Source organism: Notamacropus eugenii, chromosome X, assembly GCF_028372415.1.
Source record: "Notamacropus eugenii isolate mMacEug1 chromosome X, mMacEug1.pri_v2, whole genome shotgun sequence".
NCBI classification, from domain to species: Eukaryota; Metazoa; Chordata; class Mammalia; order Diprotodontia; family Macropodidae; genus Notamacropus; species Notamacropus eugenii.
Genome location: NC_092879.1, coordinates 71,302,600 through 71,320,174, shown reverse-complemented (window position 1 = coordinate 71,320,174; position 17,575 = coordinate 71,302,600). Strand labels below are relative to the sequence as shown.

At 44.6% G+C, this 17,575-nt stretch overlaps 1 protein-coding gene across 1 annotated transcript; it reads right to left on the bottom strand.

The window, feature by feature from the left end:
• Positions 1 to 11: 11 nt before the first annotated feature.
• On the bottom strand, positions 12 to 16,988 carry FATE1 (fetal and adult testis expressed 1). Its single transcript, XM_072627206.1, has 5 exons — positions 16,585 to 16,988; positions 14,188 to 14,333; positions 11,804 to 11,892; positions 1,552 to 1,618; positions 12 to 295 (listed from the first exon to the last, which is right to left on the bottom strand). The coding sequence occupies exons 1-5, from the start codon at positions 16,841 to 16,843 to the stop codon at positions 164 to 166; spliced, it is 693 nt and encodes a 230-aa protein (XP_072483307.1). The 5' UTR covers positions 16,844 to 16,988; the 3' UTR covers positions 12 to 163.
• Positions 16,989 to 17,575: the final 587 nt, after the last annotated feature.

Here is a 17,575-nt window from a genome sequence, read left to right as displayed (position 1 = left end):
ACTAGTACCACTTGTTCCATGAAATTATTTTAAAGGTGGCCTTTTCCATGGAACCTCTGGAGGACCAAAGGTTCAATCTATGTTTGCTAATGCAGTTTAGAATACTTCCCCAACATTCCCCCGCCATCCATGCCCTCTAGGCATTCAGAAAGGCCAATCTGAATTAACGTCTCATCCAGAGCCATGTGTTAATAACACAGGCTGAGATCAGAGCAGAATAGAGCAGGAACTCCTTCTGACGCCAGCCGCTGCAGCGGGCCTCCAGAGCCTGCAGTCTCCCAGAGATCTTATGCAGCTGCAAAGAGACAAAGAGAGAAAAGAGAGAGACCCACATAGGGGAGTCAGTGAGGCCCAAGGCTGAGGGCTGCCAATGGGGAAGGAGGAGGTCTGGGGAAGATGTGTAAGGTTTCAGTGGGGCAGTCATGGGTTATGAATGGGGCTGTGAAGAAAGCCCAAGTTCTCCGAAGATAAAGGCTGAAAAATCAATAACTAGATCACCATGGCACAGGGGAAGTTGAAAGGAGACACACTAGCACACAAAAGGAAAAGTGTACATTGGGGTTTCATCAGAAGCAAAGAGAAGGCTGTTCCCCTTTGTCTGCCCAGCCCCCAAGATCTTCCTGGCATGATCCTACTTCAGGACCCAACACTAGCTTTCCCAGTCATGCCAGAGACTACCAGAAACTTGAGGAAACTGAGCCAAATTTCCTAAGCCAGCCAGGCAGATCAATGGTGAGGCCTGCTTTCGCCCCACCCCCACTTTTTTCCATTACTAGTCACTCCCTAAATGCCTGTAGACCGGAATTTTGAGCTGGAAGGACTCTCAGATATCATTTAGTCCAGAGGTGCCACTCCAGAGTGCAGCTGAACCAGATTCAAATGTCATTGGGAAATACTTAAGAAAAGCCAACAATAATAATGATAAAACAGAGATACATGAAGTCAACATGTAGCCCACAGGGATGCTTATATAGGGATTAGTGGCCCAGTTTCTATTCGAATTGGACACTACTGATCCAATCCAACCCCTTCACTTTATAAATGGGAAAACTGAGACCCAGAGGGGAGAAGTCACTTGTCCATGGTCATCTAGGCAGTAATAAGCAGTTGGGCTAGGTTTCAACCCCAGGGCCTCCAACTCCAAATCAAATCAAGTCCCAGGGGTAAAAAGATGGGCATTGCCTTGCTTATGCTATGCTGAATGATCTCAGCTTCCCTCTCAGGGAGCTATGAGAAGCAGATTTCAGTTAAATAAAGAAGAACTTCCTAAAAATCAGAACTGTCCAACAAAAGAGTAGGCTGCCTCTTGAGGCAGCAAGCTTGCCATCTTTGGAAATCTTCAAGTAGACAGGTCTTATGATGCTTGAGGGAGAGTTCTGAATCGTAAAGAAGGCTAGCATAGATGACCCCTGAAAGTCCCTGAGCTTTCAGAACCTATAGGGCCCTGTCCGTCTCATGAAGGGCTCCAGGATCTTCTTCCTGAGACCATGAGTCCAACATGAGACTGTAGAGGCCCTGGTAGCTTGATTCCCCCCACCCCCAGTATCTCACCTGCTTTTTCAAGGCAGCGATCTCCGTACCACCCCCCTCTTCAACAGCCAATCCTCCTTCTCGGGAGCTGAGAAAATGACAAAAAGACAAGATGGTGTAACTTCTTTCTTGGAGTCAAAGTAGTTTTGTGTTGATGCAGGCCAAGCCTACTTGCACTGAGATAGGTGGCAGTAGGGAAAGGGGCCCAATTCTGCAGCCCAGCAACAATTCACCAAGCCAGGACAGGCTACCTCAGCCAGTATGAGCTCACCAACAGAGAGACTCTGCTTGTCATAAACGTTTCCATGCTTAGATTTCAGCCTGTCCTCACTCTGATTGCTGTCGGGAGCCTGCTCATTACTGAGATCACATCGAGAACATACAATGGCCCCAGCCAGGGGCTTGATTAGATTGCTTCCAAGGACCTAGCTCAAAACCTAGGACAGAGGCCCTCAAGCATGGACAGGGATTGATACAGGCATGGAATGATCCCTGGGGATCTCACTCCTCCCCGAGGGAGGATCTTACTTCTGTTGGGAAGGGAATTAGACTTTAGGTAGACTTTAGTCCATTCACATCCTTTTGCCTGTCCCCCTCTCTTTGTACAGGCTTTGCAACTAGCCTGGTCACTCCTGTTTATAATACTAAACAGTAACATCTACCCATGCCAGCAACCTCTGCATATGCCAAAGCCAGTCCAACACCCTGAAGCTTCTTCAGTGATAAGTGGGGAGCACCTCCTCATTGGGCCTGTCACTGCTGGAAGTCTAGAAGGAAACCCCTTATTGCAAGTAGGCATGGCAACTCTTCCATAACTAAAGGACCCAGAATTCCCATTGCTGCTCTAAAGTCTCCTTAGCAAAGATGCTGCCTCTGAAAGCCTAATAAACAAGGCTCCATTGACACCTTAACTGTGACCACACTAGGGAGGAAGGACTTGCTTGGTACACGGGTGTGTTCCAGAGGGCCTCCAGGAAATGAAAAGCCTTGAGTCCTCTGCAGAGGGTCAGAGAGGAAAGTATCAGAGGAGAGCAGAGAAGACAGGGAACTTTGGACAGAGGTTTCTAGAGTGACACCAGTCAAAGTGAGAGCTGGTTAAAAACCAAAATGAAAAACTCATGGTGAGTGGGGGATCTGAGCAGGGTTCCCGTCTCTGTCATGTACAAAGTCACTGACAATCATAATATAAAAGGTGTTCCAAAAGTCTTAGTGAAGTCTTAAGCTTTAATTGCTAACTATAATATATGTTTATTCTATTATATGAATTCTTAAATTGTTATATTTATCTTAATGTATTAAATTATCATATTTATTATCTTAACATAGGATAAATAAAGCTTTTTCTATTTTAAGATAAATGTTTATTGTCTTAATATGATAAATAATGTTTATTATCTTAATATAGAATAATGTGTATTGTATATTAAGAAAAGTGTTTATTATCTTAATATAGAATAAATAATGTTTATTCTACATTATAATATCTATTCTATATCATATCTATTCTATGTAATAGCTGTTAAAGCTTAAGACTTTTAGAGTACTCCATATAAGCATGTCTAGGGGCATGTCATTATTATTCCCCTTAGAGCGTAAAGGAATAGGAAATGACTGAATGAATGAACGGGAAAAACATCTGGAAAAGTGTAAAGTACTGTGGTTACTATTAATGTCATTGTCATGATACGGTATAATTTTAACTAAAACATATGAACTTTTCCATGTAAATGAATAGTATCCCCTCAAGAGGCCACACAGTGATTCTTAGGATACCCCAGTTATGCCTAGAATCCTCTATAGGGGACTGTCACCTTCAAAACCAGTGTGGGAGGGACACATATGAAAATCTCCCCCACTGCTTCTGTCCCAGCATTTGGGACCTGAAATCCAATGCTCCAGTGTGCTCACCCACTGGAGTCACTGCCCTAGCCTCTGAACAGATTTTGACCGGTCACTTTTAGGGGACAAAGATTGCCTCTCTACCCCCCACATACATTGGGTAAATTAGTGCCCCTGGGGAAGCGAGCAATGGGAACCTAGTTGGCACCAAGGAAGATGTACTGAGGGGACGTCATGCAGTGCATCCCGCTGTATAGGATTGGAAAGACTTGGTATTAACAATCAGCCTCTTTACCTGAGGGCCACACCTCTGACTAAGCGGGGGTTTCTAAGATGAGTAGTTCCCAAGCAGGTCCGGCTGCCCAGAGGGCAAGAAGAAGGGTTTAGTGACGGCCTCAGTGCAGTCCTGACAACTGGATGATTCTTGCACTGTGGTAAGCCCCTCTCCCCTGCCAAAGGAACTCTCAGTGCACCTCCTGTCAAGAAAGCAAAGCCCGCCATCTCAGCAGGGTCTGTCTGGCCCCCCACCTAGCCCGCAGGATACAAAGATAGTAAGCAGCACACAAAATGGGGCCATGGGCCTCTTTCCATCCAGCCACAATTAGGAGGTGAGGTAAGAAGTCTCAAAGGGGGCTTCTCTGCCCCTTTCAATTCCGTAGTCATCAGTGTAGACAAGGAAACCAACCCAATGAGAAATGGCTGACAGCAGGGAGATGGGCTCAAAGGCCAGCAGCTGTTGCTGTTAGCAACCAGGAAGCTTGTTAATGACATCATAAGGGGCCCTGACTGGTCACAGTTCTATAAGCAAACTCTGAGCCTACTGGGGCTTAAAGGAAAACCTCCTTTTGTTTCTCCTCTCCATCTTCCTGAACTCCCAAGACTGAGGAGTGATCCTAGCTGGTCAAGAGGTAACAAGAAGGTGGCAAAGGATGCTACAGTGGCAGAAACCCCCAGTTTCAGGTCCCTACTATGTTGGAAAGCACATGGTCACATGGCCTAGCTCAAATAGAATGGTGGACACAGGCCATGGCCATGTACATACACACAGAACACACACATATGTGTGCTAAGTGTTAACCAGAAATAAACAAGGGCCCAGGTCACCTGGGCCTCCCAAGGGGCTAGAAGGTCTTCTTAAGACGGTGAGAGAGCAAGAGTCCCAGGAACCACACTGTCTAGAAGACATTGTACAGGGAGTAGATCCTGTCTCCCTGTGTGAAGGCAGGGAATAACTCCCTCTTGACTCTGGCCTGTAGAACACGAACACACACACATACACATACACATACACATACACATACACATACACATACATACACACACACACACACACACACACATACTGAAGTTATTTTTCCAGGGGTCCAAGGGAAGCTCACTCTCTCTCCATTGGCAGCGGCAGATGCCAACGCTGGGCCAGTGAGGTGTGACCAGCAGAGGTCTCTCTACTGGCCACAATCCTACCACCCTCAATGTTGCTGCTCCAGGTTCCTCAGAGGCAGGATCAGGCCCAGCTGGGGCCAACTTCCAGGAATGGTGGGTTTGGCAGAGCGGGCCTTTGTGGCAGGAAAAACAAAGCTCAGGGATAAAAACAGAGCAGCACAATAGAGCCTATGGACCAGACTTAGGGAATGGCAGTAAGGACAGAAGGAAACCCCCGCAAGGTGGGCACCAGAACAGGAGTGGACATTAAGAAAACCCATTGGAGGCCTGGAGAATCCAAAACCTTACATGCACGCAGTGCTTCCAGTCATACAGACTCTCTCATTTGAGCTCCTCGGCTCAGTGAGGTAGATGGTGTGTCTCTACCATCTCCACTAAATGAGATAAAATGTGCAAAGCACTTCCACACCGTGCCCAACACATAGTAGGAGCTATATAAGGGCTGTTTCACTCCCTCCCTCCATTTGACAAATGAAGAAACTGACCATTGGAGAGATTACAAGGCCACAGGGGAAAGATAATATGGGTTAGACCTTGATCACCTGACTTACATCCCCCTAGTCTGTCCACCACCACATCATCAACAATTCCTACCTGACTGCAGTATACATAGGCCAAGGATCAGAAGGAACACTTCATTAGCCCTTGGGTCCAACAAGCCTAAATTCCAAGTGTGCTTCAGATCACCTGGAGGACAAGTACAAAAGGGAAATCCTCCTATCTTGACTCAGGGATGGAGAGGGGAAATCTTCCTCATTCCCAGCCTCAGGGAACAAAGGACAGCAGAAACATACAACTCACTGCTCTCAGAGAACTTGAAGCGAGTACCAGCTAACTTCTCCTCCAGAATGGGGCCTCAGCTGAAAGGTACAGAGTAGATGCAGCTGAAACACTTTCAAGCAATCCTGCCCAGAGATGGAATATAAACTAGATAAATTCCCAAGGTTCCCCTAACCCGGCTCTGGGACACCAGGAATATGATCCCATCACCCCAGGAGGAAGAAAAGGGGATGCGCATTGCTCTCTCCCTGGGTAAATTCTGATTAGAACAGTAAATATGTAACAAAGGGGGTGGGGGCTATGATTCCAGCAAATCAGAAACTCCAGCCTGACCAGACCTACACCAGACAGAACCTGGATCTCAGTCTACTCACGGGCAAGCAGTGAGAGCTGATGAGACCCAGAATGAGCCCTCTGAGCACCACTGATGCACAACCATGGCTCAAAGCCCAAATTCCGCTAGTCTCGAAAAAGGGCATGTAAGTCTCAGTATCCTGCCCAAACACCAATGGGAGATAGAACAGGGAGGCTTTTGTATGGGGCTGGGATGGGGAGGAAGGAGGGAGTGAGTGGGGAAAAAGAGGCCCCTTCTCCACCAACAGGAACTAGGATAACATGTGCCCCTGTGAGCATTAAAGCATACACACACACACACACACACACACACACACACACACACACACACACACACACACACAACGCACCAGTCAATCAAAAGGCGGTGGCCACTGGCACAAGTAATTTCCTGCTTGGTTTTCCCATGAGTATTGAGTCTGGGGCTAAGAGATGAGTAGCCTGGAATGCAATATACACACAGCCTAAAGGTTAAGGACAATTGTTTTTTGGGTTGTTATATGAAATTCATATATATGACAATATTTTTGTTTTCAGACGTTGGAGCAGAAATTTGGTTCAAATTTCTTTGATTGTCATTCAAGTTCCTCCAGATTTAAGGGGCTCCCCTAACCTTTTGAGTCTTATCTCATACTACTCTGCTCCCGTCTACTCTACACTCCAGGTATACTGGGCATCCACACTGGTCTCTTTAGACCACTCCCATCATAGTCTTCCTCAAGAGCTCATTCTCTTGGTGCCTGCAAAATTTCACTCAAGAGCATCTACTCCTACCAGGGCTGACTTCTCCTACCAAATTTTAGACCAGAGAACTCACTTATCCTTTCTCTAAACTTTTGAAGATCTTCTCCTTCCAAATTTAGGATGCAAGATCCCTTCCAATCCATGTTCTGCTCCTTCTCTGTCATGTCTACCATGAACTAGTCCCTTCCCTCAAAGGTTCTCCCCATTTCCACACCAATAACCAATTCTTCCTTCGTCAAAATCAGGCCCCAAATAGTACTCTCCTCATTAACTCTCCCACTTTTGAAAGAAGAACTTGAGGGGAAAGCACAGAAATTAGGAGCTACTCTAAGCCAGGCAGAGAGAACATTCTGGAATATGAAGAAATCCCCATGACCTCTATACAACCTTCCCCACCCCACCCCCAATTCCAGATTGGGCTAACACCTGTCTCAATGCCTCTCATAACCCCACCTCTTTTCCATCAAATCTGCAGGAAAGATCAAACAAAGCCACCTGAAGGTATCACTTAGTTCTCCCTCCTTAGGGCTTTACCCAAATGTCTTCATGGTCAACACCACTCTGGTCTCCTCCCATATACGGGTATTTGGGGGACTAGGTAATGCCACTCTATCATGTGAATAGCTCTTGTATTTATATACATATATATAAGTGTATATATTAGGTATGTGTATATATCTATATATAAACAATTCCACTGTCATATACAAACACACACATATATACGATACCATCCTATTCCCCCATATGTGTGTATATATATACATATGTATGTATATATAATGCCATTCTATTTTTCCCACATAAACATATATGTCTCTATATAAAAAGCCACTCTCTTTATAAACATGTATGTATATATATAATGTATCTATATAAACAATGTCACCCATCAAAGGCATATTATATGTGTATATATGTATATGTACATATACAATGCCATTCTGTTGTCTCCTGTTATATGTCTCCTTATTACTCCATTAATATGTATGTGTACATATATAAATATACACACACATCATTCTGTCTTCTCCAGATATAGATATTTACATGCCACTTCCCTCCCTTTAAACACACACGATGCCACTCTATCTCCCATACATACATGTGTGCATACAAGCCACTCTATCTCCTATGTATGTATGCATATATGCATGTATGCTTGTTTATACAGAATCAGTGTGTATATGTATGCATATACACTCTGCCTCACCCAAATATATGTGTACATGTGTGTACATGTGTATATATGTATACATCTATATTTGTTTCTATGCCACTCTATCTTCACCATATGTATGTATGTGCACATATGTATGCATGCATATACAATGACTCTTATTTCCCCATATAAATGTAAACATACATACAATACCACTCTATCTCTCACATATATATTATACATGTGTGTATGTAAATAATGCTATTCCATCTCCCCATATGTATATGTATGTATGTGTATGTATATATACAATGACAGTCAATTCCCCCATATGTGTATATATAATTGTATTGGCTTTGTGTATTTACACAACGACACTTTATCTCCCTCTTAGATGTGAATGTAGCACCATTCTATCTTTTCCATGTGTGTATGTATGTGTGTGTATACATGTTCTATATATATACAATGATGGTCTATTTTCCTCACATATGTATATCTGTGTAAGTATATATGCAATGTCACTCTATATTTCCTATATGTGTGTATAGATATGTATTTTTATATATGTACTACAGTCCATCTCTCCTATGCCACTCGATCCTCCCAATACCTGTTTCTGTATTTATGTGCGTCTGTGTATGTATACACACACACACACACACACACACGAGACAGCCCATCTCCTTCATATATATTTGCGTGTATGGGTGTGGCACTTTATATCCCCATAACATACATATGTATGTGTGTCTGCATATAACCACAATGTTACCCTTTCTTCTCCTATATGTGTGTATACACAATGGCACTCTATCTCTCCCATATGTGTTTTAGGTATGTATGTGTCTGTGTGTGTGTGTGTCTATATATATATATATAGTCACTCTATCTTCCCCATGTATGTATGCTTATGTGTGCATGTAATGACAGTCCACCTTCCCCATATATATGCATATAAATAATGATAATCTGTCTGTCATATATATGCATGTATATACAATGCCACTGTATCTCCCCCATATCTATTGTATGTACATACATGTATATATGTTTGTGTGTATATGTACATATACAACGCCACTCTATCTCCTTCATATCTTTTGTGCACATATCTGTATAAATACACATATATGCACACATATACAATGCCAGTCTATCTTCTCCATGTGTTAAAGTTTATGAATGTATGTGTTAAGTATGCATGTACAATGCCAGCCCATCGTCCTCATTGTTGGTTTTTATGTCTATGTGGATATACAAGGCACTCTATCTCCTCCATCTCTATTTTCATGTATACATATACGTGTAGAATGTCAGTCCATCTTCCCCATGTGTATAGATGCATATACACAATGATAACCTCTCTCTCCATATCTACTTTATGTGTATGTATATAATGTGTATTTTATATAATGTATATATGCATATATAATGTGTATTTTATATAATATATATGTATGTATATAATGTATATAATTTTATGTATATGCCTATGCTATACATGGGGCAGCTGAGGGGCACTGCAGTGGATTGAATGCTAGGCCTGGAGTCATCTTTCTGAATTCAAATCTGGCCTCAGACATTTACCAGTTGTGTGACCCTGGGTAAGTCACTTCACCCTGTTTGCCTCAGTTTTCTCATCTGTAAAATGAGAAGGAAATGGCAAACCACAAAAAGTTGGACACCACTGGAATGACTAAACAACAATACCTATACGTAGACACTACCACCCTGTCTCTTCCACATCTATATAGTTATATATGTATGTATGTATATATACAATGGGTCTATCTCCCTATATATACGTATGTGTGTATGCATCCAGTGCTACTGTATCCCCCCATACCTACGTATGTGTCTATGTATATCTCCAATGCCACTCTATCTCTCCATGTATGTGTATCTGTGCATATATATGTGTGTGTATATATATATATGGAGTGATAGAGTGCCATCACAGTTCTATGTATACACACACATCCATCCAGCCACACATATATACAGTGATTTCCATAGGTAGACCTCCAGATGTAAATGCAGATGCAGACACACTTTTCTTTATGAAAGAGGTCTCCCCTGAAGAGCCGTGGAGGTGTCATGGCTCCCAGCCCACCAGGTCTCCGTCATGCTGAGAGGATCAAATGTGGCCCTGCGTGGCAGTTTCAGGTCTGCCTTGTCAGTGGCACTTGCTTTGTGCATTCGCGCGCAGACACTGGAGGCCATGGGTTTTATCACTTTGGCATCTTTTTCCTTTGCTCTTGCTATTTCCTTTCCTGTCCACCCCAATCCCTGGCAGTCAAATCCCTAACCAGCTTCAGTCCCTCAAGTCGGTAATGACCACTGTCCTCTCAAACTTCACGTCAGACTCTTCTTACACCTCAGGCCTGCACTTACAATAATGACTGAAACCGCTTCCCACAGTGCCTGGTATACAGTAAGCACTTAATAAATGTTCATTGAGCTACTGTACATTTTTCAAACTGTTTTGTATACATTATCTCACTGGCCTCACAACAACCTATTGAGGCAGGTACTATTTAAGCTCTTATTCACATTTTAGGCTCAGAGAAGTGGTTACTTTCCCATAGTCACACAGCCAGTAATTATCAGAGGCAATTTTTGAACACCAGTCTTCCTGACTCCAAGTCCAGAGCTTTATTCAGTCAGCCACACTATCTCCAAGTATTATTTTTGTACTATCATTTTCTTTTGGAATGTGTCATCAAACAATCAACATTTATTAAGCACCTGCTATGTGCCAGGCACTGTGCTAAGTGCTAGGGATACAAAAAGAGACAAAAGACAATCCCTGCCCTCAAGGAACTTACATTCTAATGGGGGAGACAACAAGCAAGTATGTACAAACTATGTACAAGATAAATAGGAAATAATTAACAGAGAAAAGCACTGGAAGTAAGAGGAAAGCTTCCTGTAGGAGGTGGGATTTTAGCTGGGACTTAAAAGAGTCCAGGGAAAGCATTCCGGGCATGTAGGACAGCCAGATAAAATACCCAGGGCAGAGAGATGGAGTGTCTTGCTCATGGAAGAATCAAGAGGCCAGTGGCATTGGATTGAAGAGTACATGACGGGGAATAAAATGCAAGACTGTTAAGAGGGGGCTAAGTAAGGTAAGAGGGGGCTAAGTCATGTCCTCCCATCAAAATAAAATCTCTTTAAAGACAGGCAGCATATATCTCCTCAAATTCATACTTTGTACCATCCAAAGTAGGTGCTCATTAAATGTTTGCTGAATTAAAAACACTCATTGGCATTCAATTTGGGGTCACAGTAAGACATGCTCGGAAGTTTAGCTTCCAATCCCATGCCTGGGCTCCACCAACCTCAGTGGCAATGGCAATAAATCAAAGAATCTCAAAATCCAGGTGGGCAGAAGGAGCATACCAAGAGTTCCTCAATGCCTTCATGGACCAAAGCAGAAACCACAACAGGAAAAAACAGAATTATGGAGATGGAGTGTTCATCGAAAAACACTAGATGAAACCTTCTGACCAGCCACATCTCTCATAGATAGTTAGCTACTGTCTCAATCAAAGCAATTTAAGAGAGTGAGGATTGGCTGGGGGCACACAGAGAAACTAACTCCTAGAAGAAGAAGGACTTCGTCTAAAGTTACACGTGGAAATAATCGTCCCAGTCTGTTGAATGTGTTCATATGCCTTTCTTGTGTGCATACAGCCACCTGGGATGTCTCTCCCACTCATGGGTAAATTCCCTGAGGGTTGGAATTATGATTAGAGTTTCCTATGGAACTCTGCTCACTGCCTAGTAAAGCAGTGCACCATTCTCAAAAGATATGTGGCAACTCAAGATGATCAGGATCAAGGTTCTGGACTCCCCTGACCTTGCAACCCCAGGGTCAAGAAATGAAAGGTCACCCTTGTGAGTTGTGAGTGTTGAGCCCAGAGATAAGGGATTCATTCCACTTACCCATTTTCAGGATTCACCTCATCTTCAGCTGCCATGGGGGTATCATCACCACAGGCTTTATCCTTCATCACCTTGACTACCGGAGAGATCTAGGGCCAGAGAAATTTAGAGAATGAACAAGATGCCATGTTTTAGTGATCTCCACCCACCCTTCTTCCCCGGAATGAGAGAGCATGGTGGGAAAATAGGCTTTCCCATCCACCTCCACCCCCCACTGCTGGGGTTGTTGCTATGACATTACGTCCCTCTTTATCTGGAAGGTATCAAGTACATACATCATTGTTTGCATGTTGTCTTTCCCAATGGAATGTTTACTCCTTGAGGGAAAGGACCCTACTTTTGCCTTATTTTTGCTTAGCACAGTGCCTGGCACAGATTAGCAAATACTTATCAGCTGGCCGACCATTGTTTCTCCCATTTTCTGAATCAACATATAAGGAAGTTGGTGGGTTGAGTCTTGGGCCCTTTCATGAGGGCTATACCACACGTGTGCACACAAGCACAGTTAAATAGTCCAATTCCAAGAGAATATAAACTATGTGAGAGAACATTTTGTGAAATAAGTTTCAAAAAATCAGTTGGAACCAAATTGTGGAGGGCCTTGAGAGCTAGGCTAAGAAGTTGATGTTTGGACCTAGAGGCCAGAGAGAGCAGCTGAAGATTTCTGAGCAGAATGGTATACGCCTTGGGCAGATCTGGGTGTCTGTGGAAAGGATGACTTGCAGAGGCAAGGAGACCAATTAGGAGGCTCCCATCATAGTCCAGGGCCTGAGTTAAGGTGGCAGCTGCATACAGATGTTTCTTAATACTGCTATTGATACACAGAAGAAAGAAAACATGCCTGAGCTGTTGTGGAGTTACAGAAGGCAAGACCTGGCAACCAAGTAAATATGAATAGCAAAAAAGAAGGGAAAACAGAGAGTGCCCCGGAGGCTGCCAGTGCTAAGGCTCCGGATTGGGTGGCAGACCTGCCTGCATAGGGGATCCTTGCTCTTTCCCCTTTTACTTTGTTTGAAGAGTAATAATGATAACAGTTAAAGTTTCTATAACGCTTACTATATGCCAGATGCTACACGGCATTGCAATTATTATCTCACCAAATCTTCACAACGACCCTGGGAGGTAGGTACTGTTATTATCTCCATCTTACAGATGAAGAAACTGAGTCAAACAGAGGTGAAGTGACTTGCCCAGGGTGACAAAGCTAGTAAGTGTCTGAAGCCATATTTGAATTCAGAGCTTCCTGACTCTAGGCCCAGCACTCTATCCATTGCACCACCTGTTTCCCTCGTAAGTTCTTACCTAATTTCCAGCCTCCTTCACCCTTGCTGTTATTTTCACCAGACTAGCTTCTGAAGCAGACCAACTAGCACTTGTTCCCAAGTAATCTGCCCAAGCTGCTCAGATACGTTTGAGTCTACATTAAGGGTGGGCATTACATCTGACTCATCTTTCAATTTCCTTAGTACCCAGCAGAGGGTCCCAACACTCCAGAAAGCCTGAACAAACTCTTTCTTAAGGGAATGAAAGGCCTACTGACATCAACCTGTCAATTTTGTTTCATAAAGACCCTGAGGGAGGAGACAGGTTGATGTCAGTAGGCCTTTTTGGGTACAGTTTTTTGGGTACGGTTGGGCATTGACAAGAACATGGTCTGAAATAATGATGCTACACAATCGCTCAGGACTTGATCTGTTCCACTTACCATGGGGACATTTTTTTCTAGGGTACCTTCCTCTGGAATTTCATCTGATCCTTCCTCTACTTTCTAAATTGCCATTTACTTTAATGTTGGGGCCTTTTAATATGGGTCACTGAGACAAAATGGTATCATTTCAGAAATGACAGGCCATAATATTGACTTCCATGCCAGGGAAGCCCTGTCCCTAATCACCCCTTTCTAGAATGAACTCTACAGTTCCTTTGAGTTCTAAATCAATGAGCCTATAAACCACAGACTTGTGCCCTGGGCCCAGTGCCAAGGCCTTCTCACTGGGCTGTCAGAAGTAAATCTAGTCTCTGTTCGGGGCCAATGAGGCACTGATTGGCTCAGTGAGTTTCCCTTATAGAAACCTAGAGGTTGTCCAGTACCATAATAAGAAAAAACCCCACCTAATCCTACAGGTGTCCAGATGTTAGAAATAACTGACATTATTATACTTGGAGCCTTTATGGTTTCCCAAACCCAGGAAATAGCTAAGGCTTCAGTAAAATGGAAGTGCTCTGAGAGCATGTTGCTGTGTGTGTGTGTGTGTGTGTGTGTGTGTGTGTGTGTGTGTGTGTGTGTGTGTGTGTGTGTGTGTGTGTGTGTGGTAGCCCCAGTGGTTAGCAATGCTTTTCACATATGGGACATATAAGAAGTGTTTGTAGAATGGAAACGTTACCAGGTTTCTTGCTTTGATGCTACTGAAGACAGCTGAAAAAAGGTTGTTAGTGGTCAGAGAGGGAGTAGGGGCCAGGATATCACTCAAGTAGGTTGAGTTCCCTCTCAGCTGGTTAATCCATTGAGAATTTGCTCTAGCACCACGATCTAGGGAGAAAAGAGAAGGTTTCATTCATTCATGTAGCTGTTTGGGCCCTGGCCTCAATAAGGCATCAGGGGGTCCCAACTGAAATCCCAAGAGCAGCAGTGCTGCTCACTACATCTTACCAGTACCTGGCATAAAACCAATCTATCGGTTTTCTCCTGCCCTTGCATAGGCTTATCTCCCACTCTCAAAAGAACCCCAGAATCCTAGCTGGGTTCTTTCATAGAAGATCTAGGAGCTACTTACTAGCCTTTGCCATCAACCCTTGCCATGGCCAGGGTCACTCAGAATACATCTGGGCCTATCTCACTGCTCACATGACTTAGATGAGACAGGAGATCCCAGCTCTATCACTTTTAGATCACCAGACCTTACCATGCTCCCTGTCTCCATTCGATACAAAGCCCTGTGGCTATCTGATCTACCAACTTTACCCAAGGACCCCTGCCTGGGTCATGTCATCTGCCCCTCCCCAGAGCCCTGAAGCATTGCAGGTCACTCTATGTACCCTGCACTTTATATGTTGTCTTCCCAAGTTAGAGAATGGGATCCTTGATAACAGGGGCTGCCTCACTCAATTTGACTCCTTGGCACCCAGCACAGATCTTGGTACCTAGTAAGTACTTAAAATAGAGAGAGGTCCAGAAAAACATGACCCTTTGAAATGGAAATCTCTGACACGCAGCTATAAAAGGGCTGGATACACTGCCTGGGGCAGTTGGATTTTACCCAAGAAGGCTTACGTTTCAATCAGGGCTCTGGCACTTACCAGCCATGTGACCTTGGACAGATGAACTTCCTTCTCTCAACCTCAGCTGCTATTTTTGTTTTATTTATTTTGGGGGCAATATTGTGTCCAGCACTTACCTGTAGAGCTGCAAGAATGGTGTGGCTGAAAGAGAAGAGGCTTTGGGAGGGCTGGAAATCCTGCTCCTGAGGTATATGCCAGCTGTTCCAGCTAAATCAGGGCTCTTACATTTACAGCTTAGTGACCCTGGGGAAGTCATTTAGCCACTAAGTGTCTCAGACAACTTTCTCATACTAAGTGACAGGCAAGTGCTATTCTGCATTAGGGGATGGAATTAACATTCCAGGAGTTCCCAGAGCCTAAAAAATCACAGTTTCTTTTTAAAAAAAGCATCCACCAGCTGACCTCCTAGGATTATCACAAGATCAAGTAAGAGAAATTGAAAAGTGCTTTATAACCACAAAGGACTGTCTAGATATCATCTGGAGGCCATGAAAGACAGCAGTTGCCAAGCTCCACAAAATGGCCGCCCAGGAAACCTAGCAACCCTATCTCCACCCCCACCTACTATCCAGCCCCAAGTCAGGGACCAAGAACCAGTTCTTTTGCCTAAATCACACTTTCTCTGATTCTCCCAGTCAGAGATCATTTTCCTCTGCATTCACCCAAGTGAGCTTTTCATGGAATAGGCTGCTGGAGCCTGGAGAGAGCCATGACACCTGGCTGATGCTGTCCACCCCAGCCATAGCCACTTTGTAAGCTCATTCCAGCTGCCCAGCAGATACTGCAGGCTGCTTCTCCTGAGCCAACTAGCCAGTGAAGACATGGGGAGCAGCTCCAGCACCCCTGAATCCCTGGTACTTCATGCTGTGGGATGAGCTAGCAGGCCTACTCTAACCAGCACCTTCCTCAGCTCCCTGCCTCCGCCCCCGGCCCCCTAGTGTCTTTCCATCTAGCTCCAAGGCCACAGGGGAGGGGAACAGAGGCACGACTCTGGCCACTGGGGATCTCATTATAGCTCAGGGAGCTAGAAGAGGAGGGCACTGAAAGCCAACACTGCCACCAAGGGGCCAGATGGTGCATTGCTGGGAGCAGGACTCCCTCAAATGGCTGCTGCTTCCAGAGGCTGACTCAGGCTCCCTCTCATCTGACGCCTTGGCCTTCAGGCTCCTGACAGAGACCTGAAAATGGAAGGTGCTGGGGCCAGGCATCTTAGCTGCTTACAACTGGGCACCTGGGCTTTGACAGAACTGGCAGGAAAACAGAAGGTCTACTCCTTTACTTTCCCAGTCCCTGGACTCAAAGCTGGTGGAGATCTGAGAGGAAAGGCAATGAGCCAGCATTCCTCATGATCCTCCTTTCAGGCCACAATGAAGAGAGCTGAAGTTACACACACACACACACACACACACACACACACACACACACACACACACACACACACACACACACACATGCACACACACACATAGCACAGGCAGCCATAGGATGTGCTATACTCTTACCTCCTAACAGCAGGCGATGAGAAACATTCAGGTAGAAAGACAGCAGCAGATTCCCAGACTTTCCTCTGGGCTCTTCTTTTTTGGCCCCTCCAGGCAACTTGAAAGGGCCAAAGCCTTGCAGGCTCTGACTGATAGCTTCTGTTAAATTCATATCTCCCCAGAGCCGAAGTGGGCTTACAGACCAACCTGGAGTTAGCATATTTCCTTCTGAGAAGAGGAAGGACATAAGGAAAGCTTTACCATCACTTTCCTGCACCATTGAAGATTGGGGCAATGGAAAAAGTTTCAGGAAGTCATTTTGAGCTCTGAGCACAATCCATTCAGCAAAAGGGGTGCTGGAATGGGATTGGAGGACCCCCTGGCTCTCTTCCAAATCACACAGGGAGGAGGCACTGTGTCCAGTCCATCTTCTGGAACAGTCAGAACTTACCTGATGAATACAGAAGAAACAGATAGAGATCTTTGGCTCCCTGCAGTTTTCATCAGCCAGAGAAAGGAGAGAAATAAGACTTCCCTCCCGGCCATAACAATCCATTTTTATCTCTTTAAGGCCTGCTCCTTTCCCTGCCCCACCTTACTCCTCTTCAAGCCCCTAGTTACAGGGAAGAATTCTAGAGCTGCAAGCAAACCTAGACCTAGGCCCAGAGTCACCCCTATCCCACGGTTTAAACTGGATTGGACAGGATTCAGCCTAGAACAAGAATCTCCACTGAGGGGGTTGAGGATCCAAAAACATGTATTTGAGGAAATTAGACTGGGACCTTTCTCCCACCACCCCTGCCTCCCAGAATGGGGAATAAATACCACCAGCCCCCAAATAGCTTTTACTTAGTAGACTAGACAGGGATTCTTGTTTTGGCCCCCTCCTCCCTACTTCCTACCCTGAGTGGGAATAAATATTCTCCCCACCCACCTACCCCTAACAGTCTTTCCTTAGAAAACAGGACTGGGACCTTCCTTGTCTTCTGTCTCCTGCCCCAGACTGAGAAAC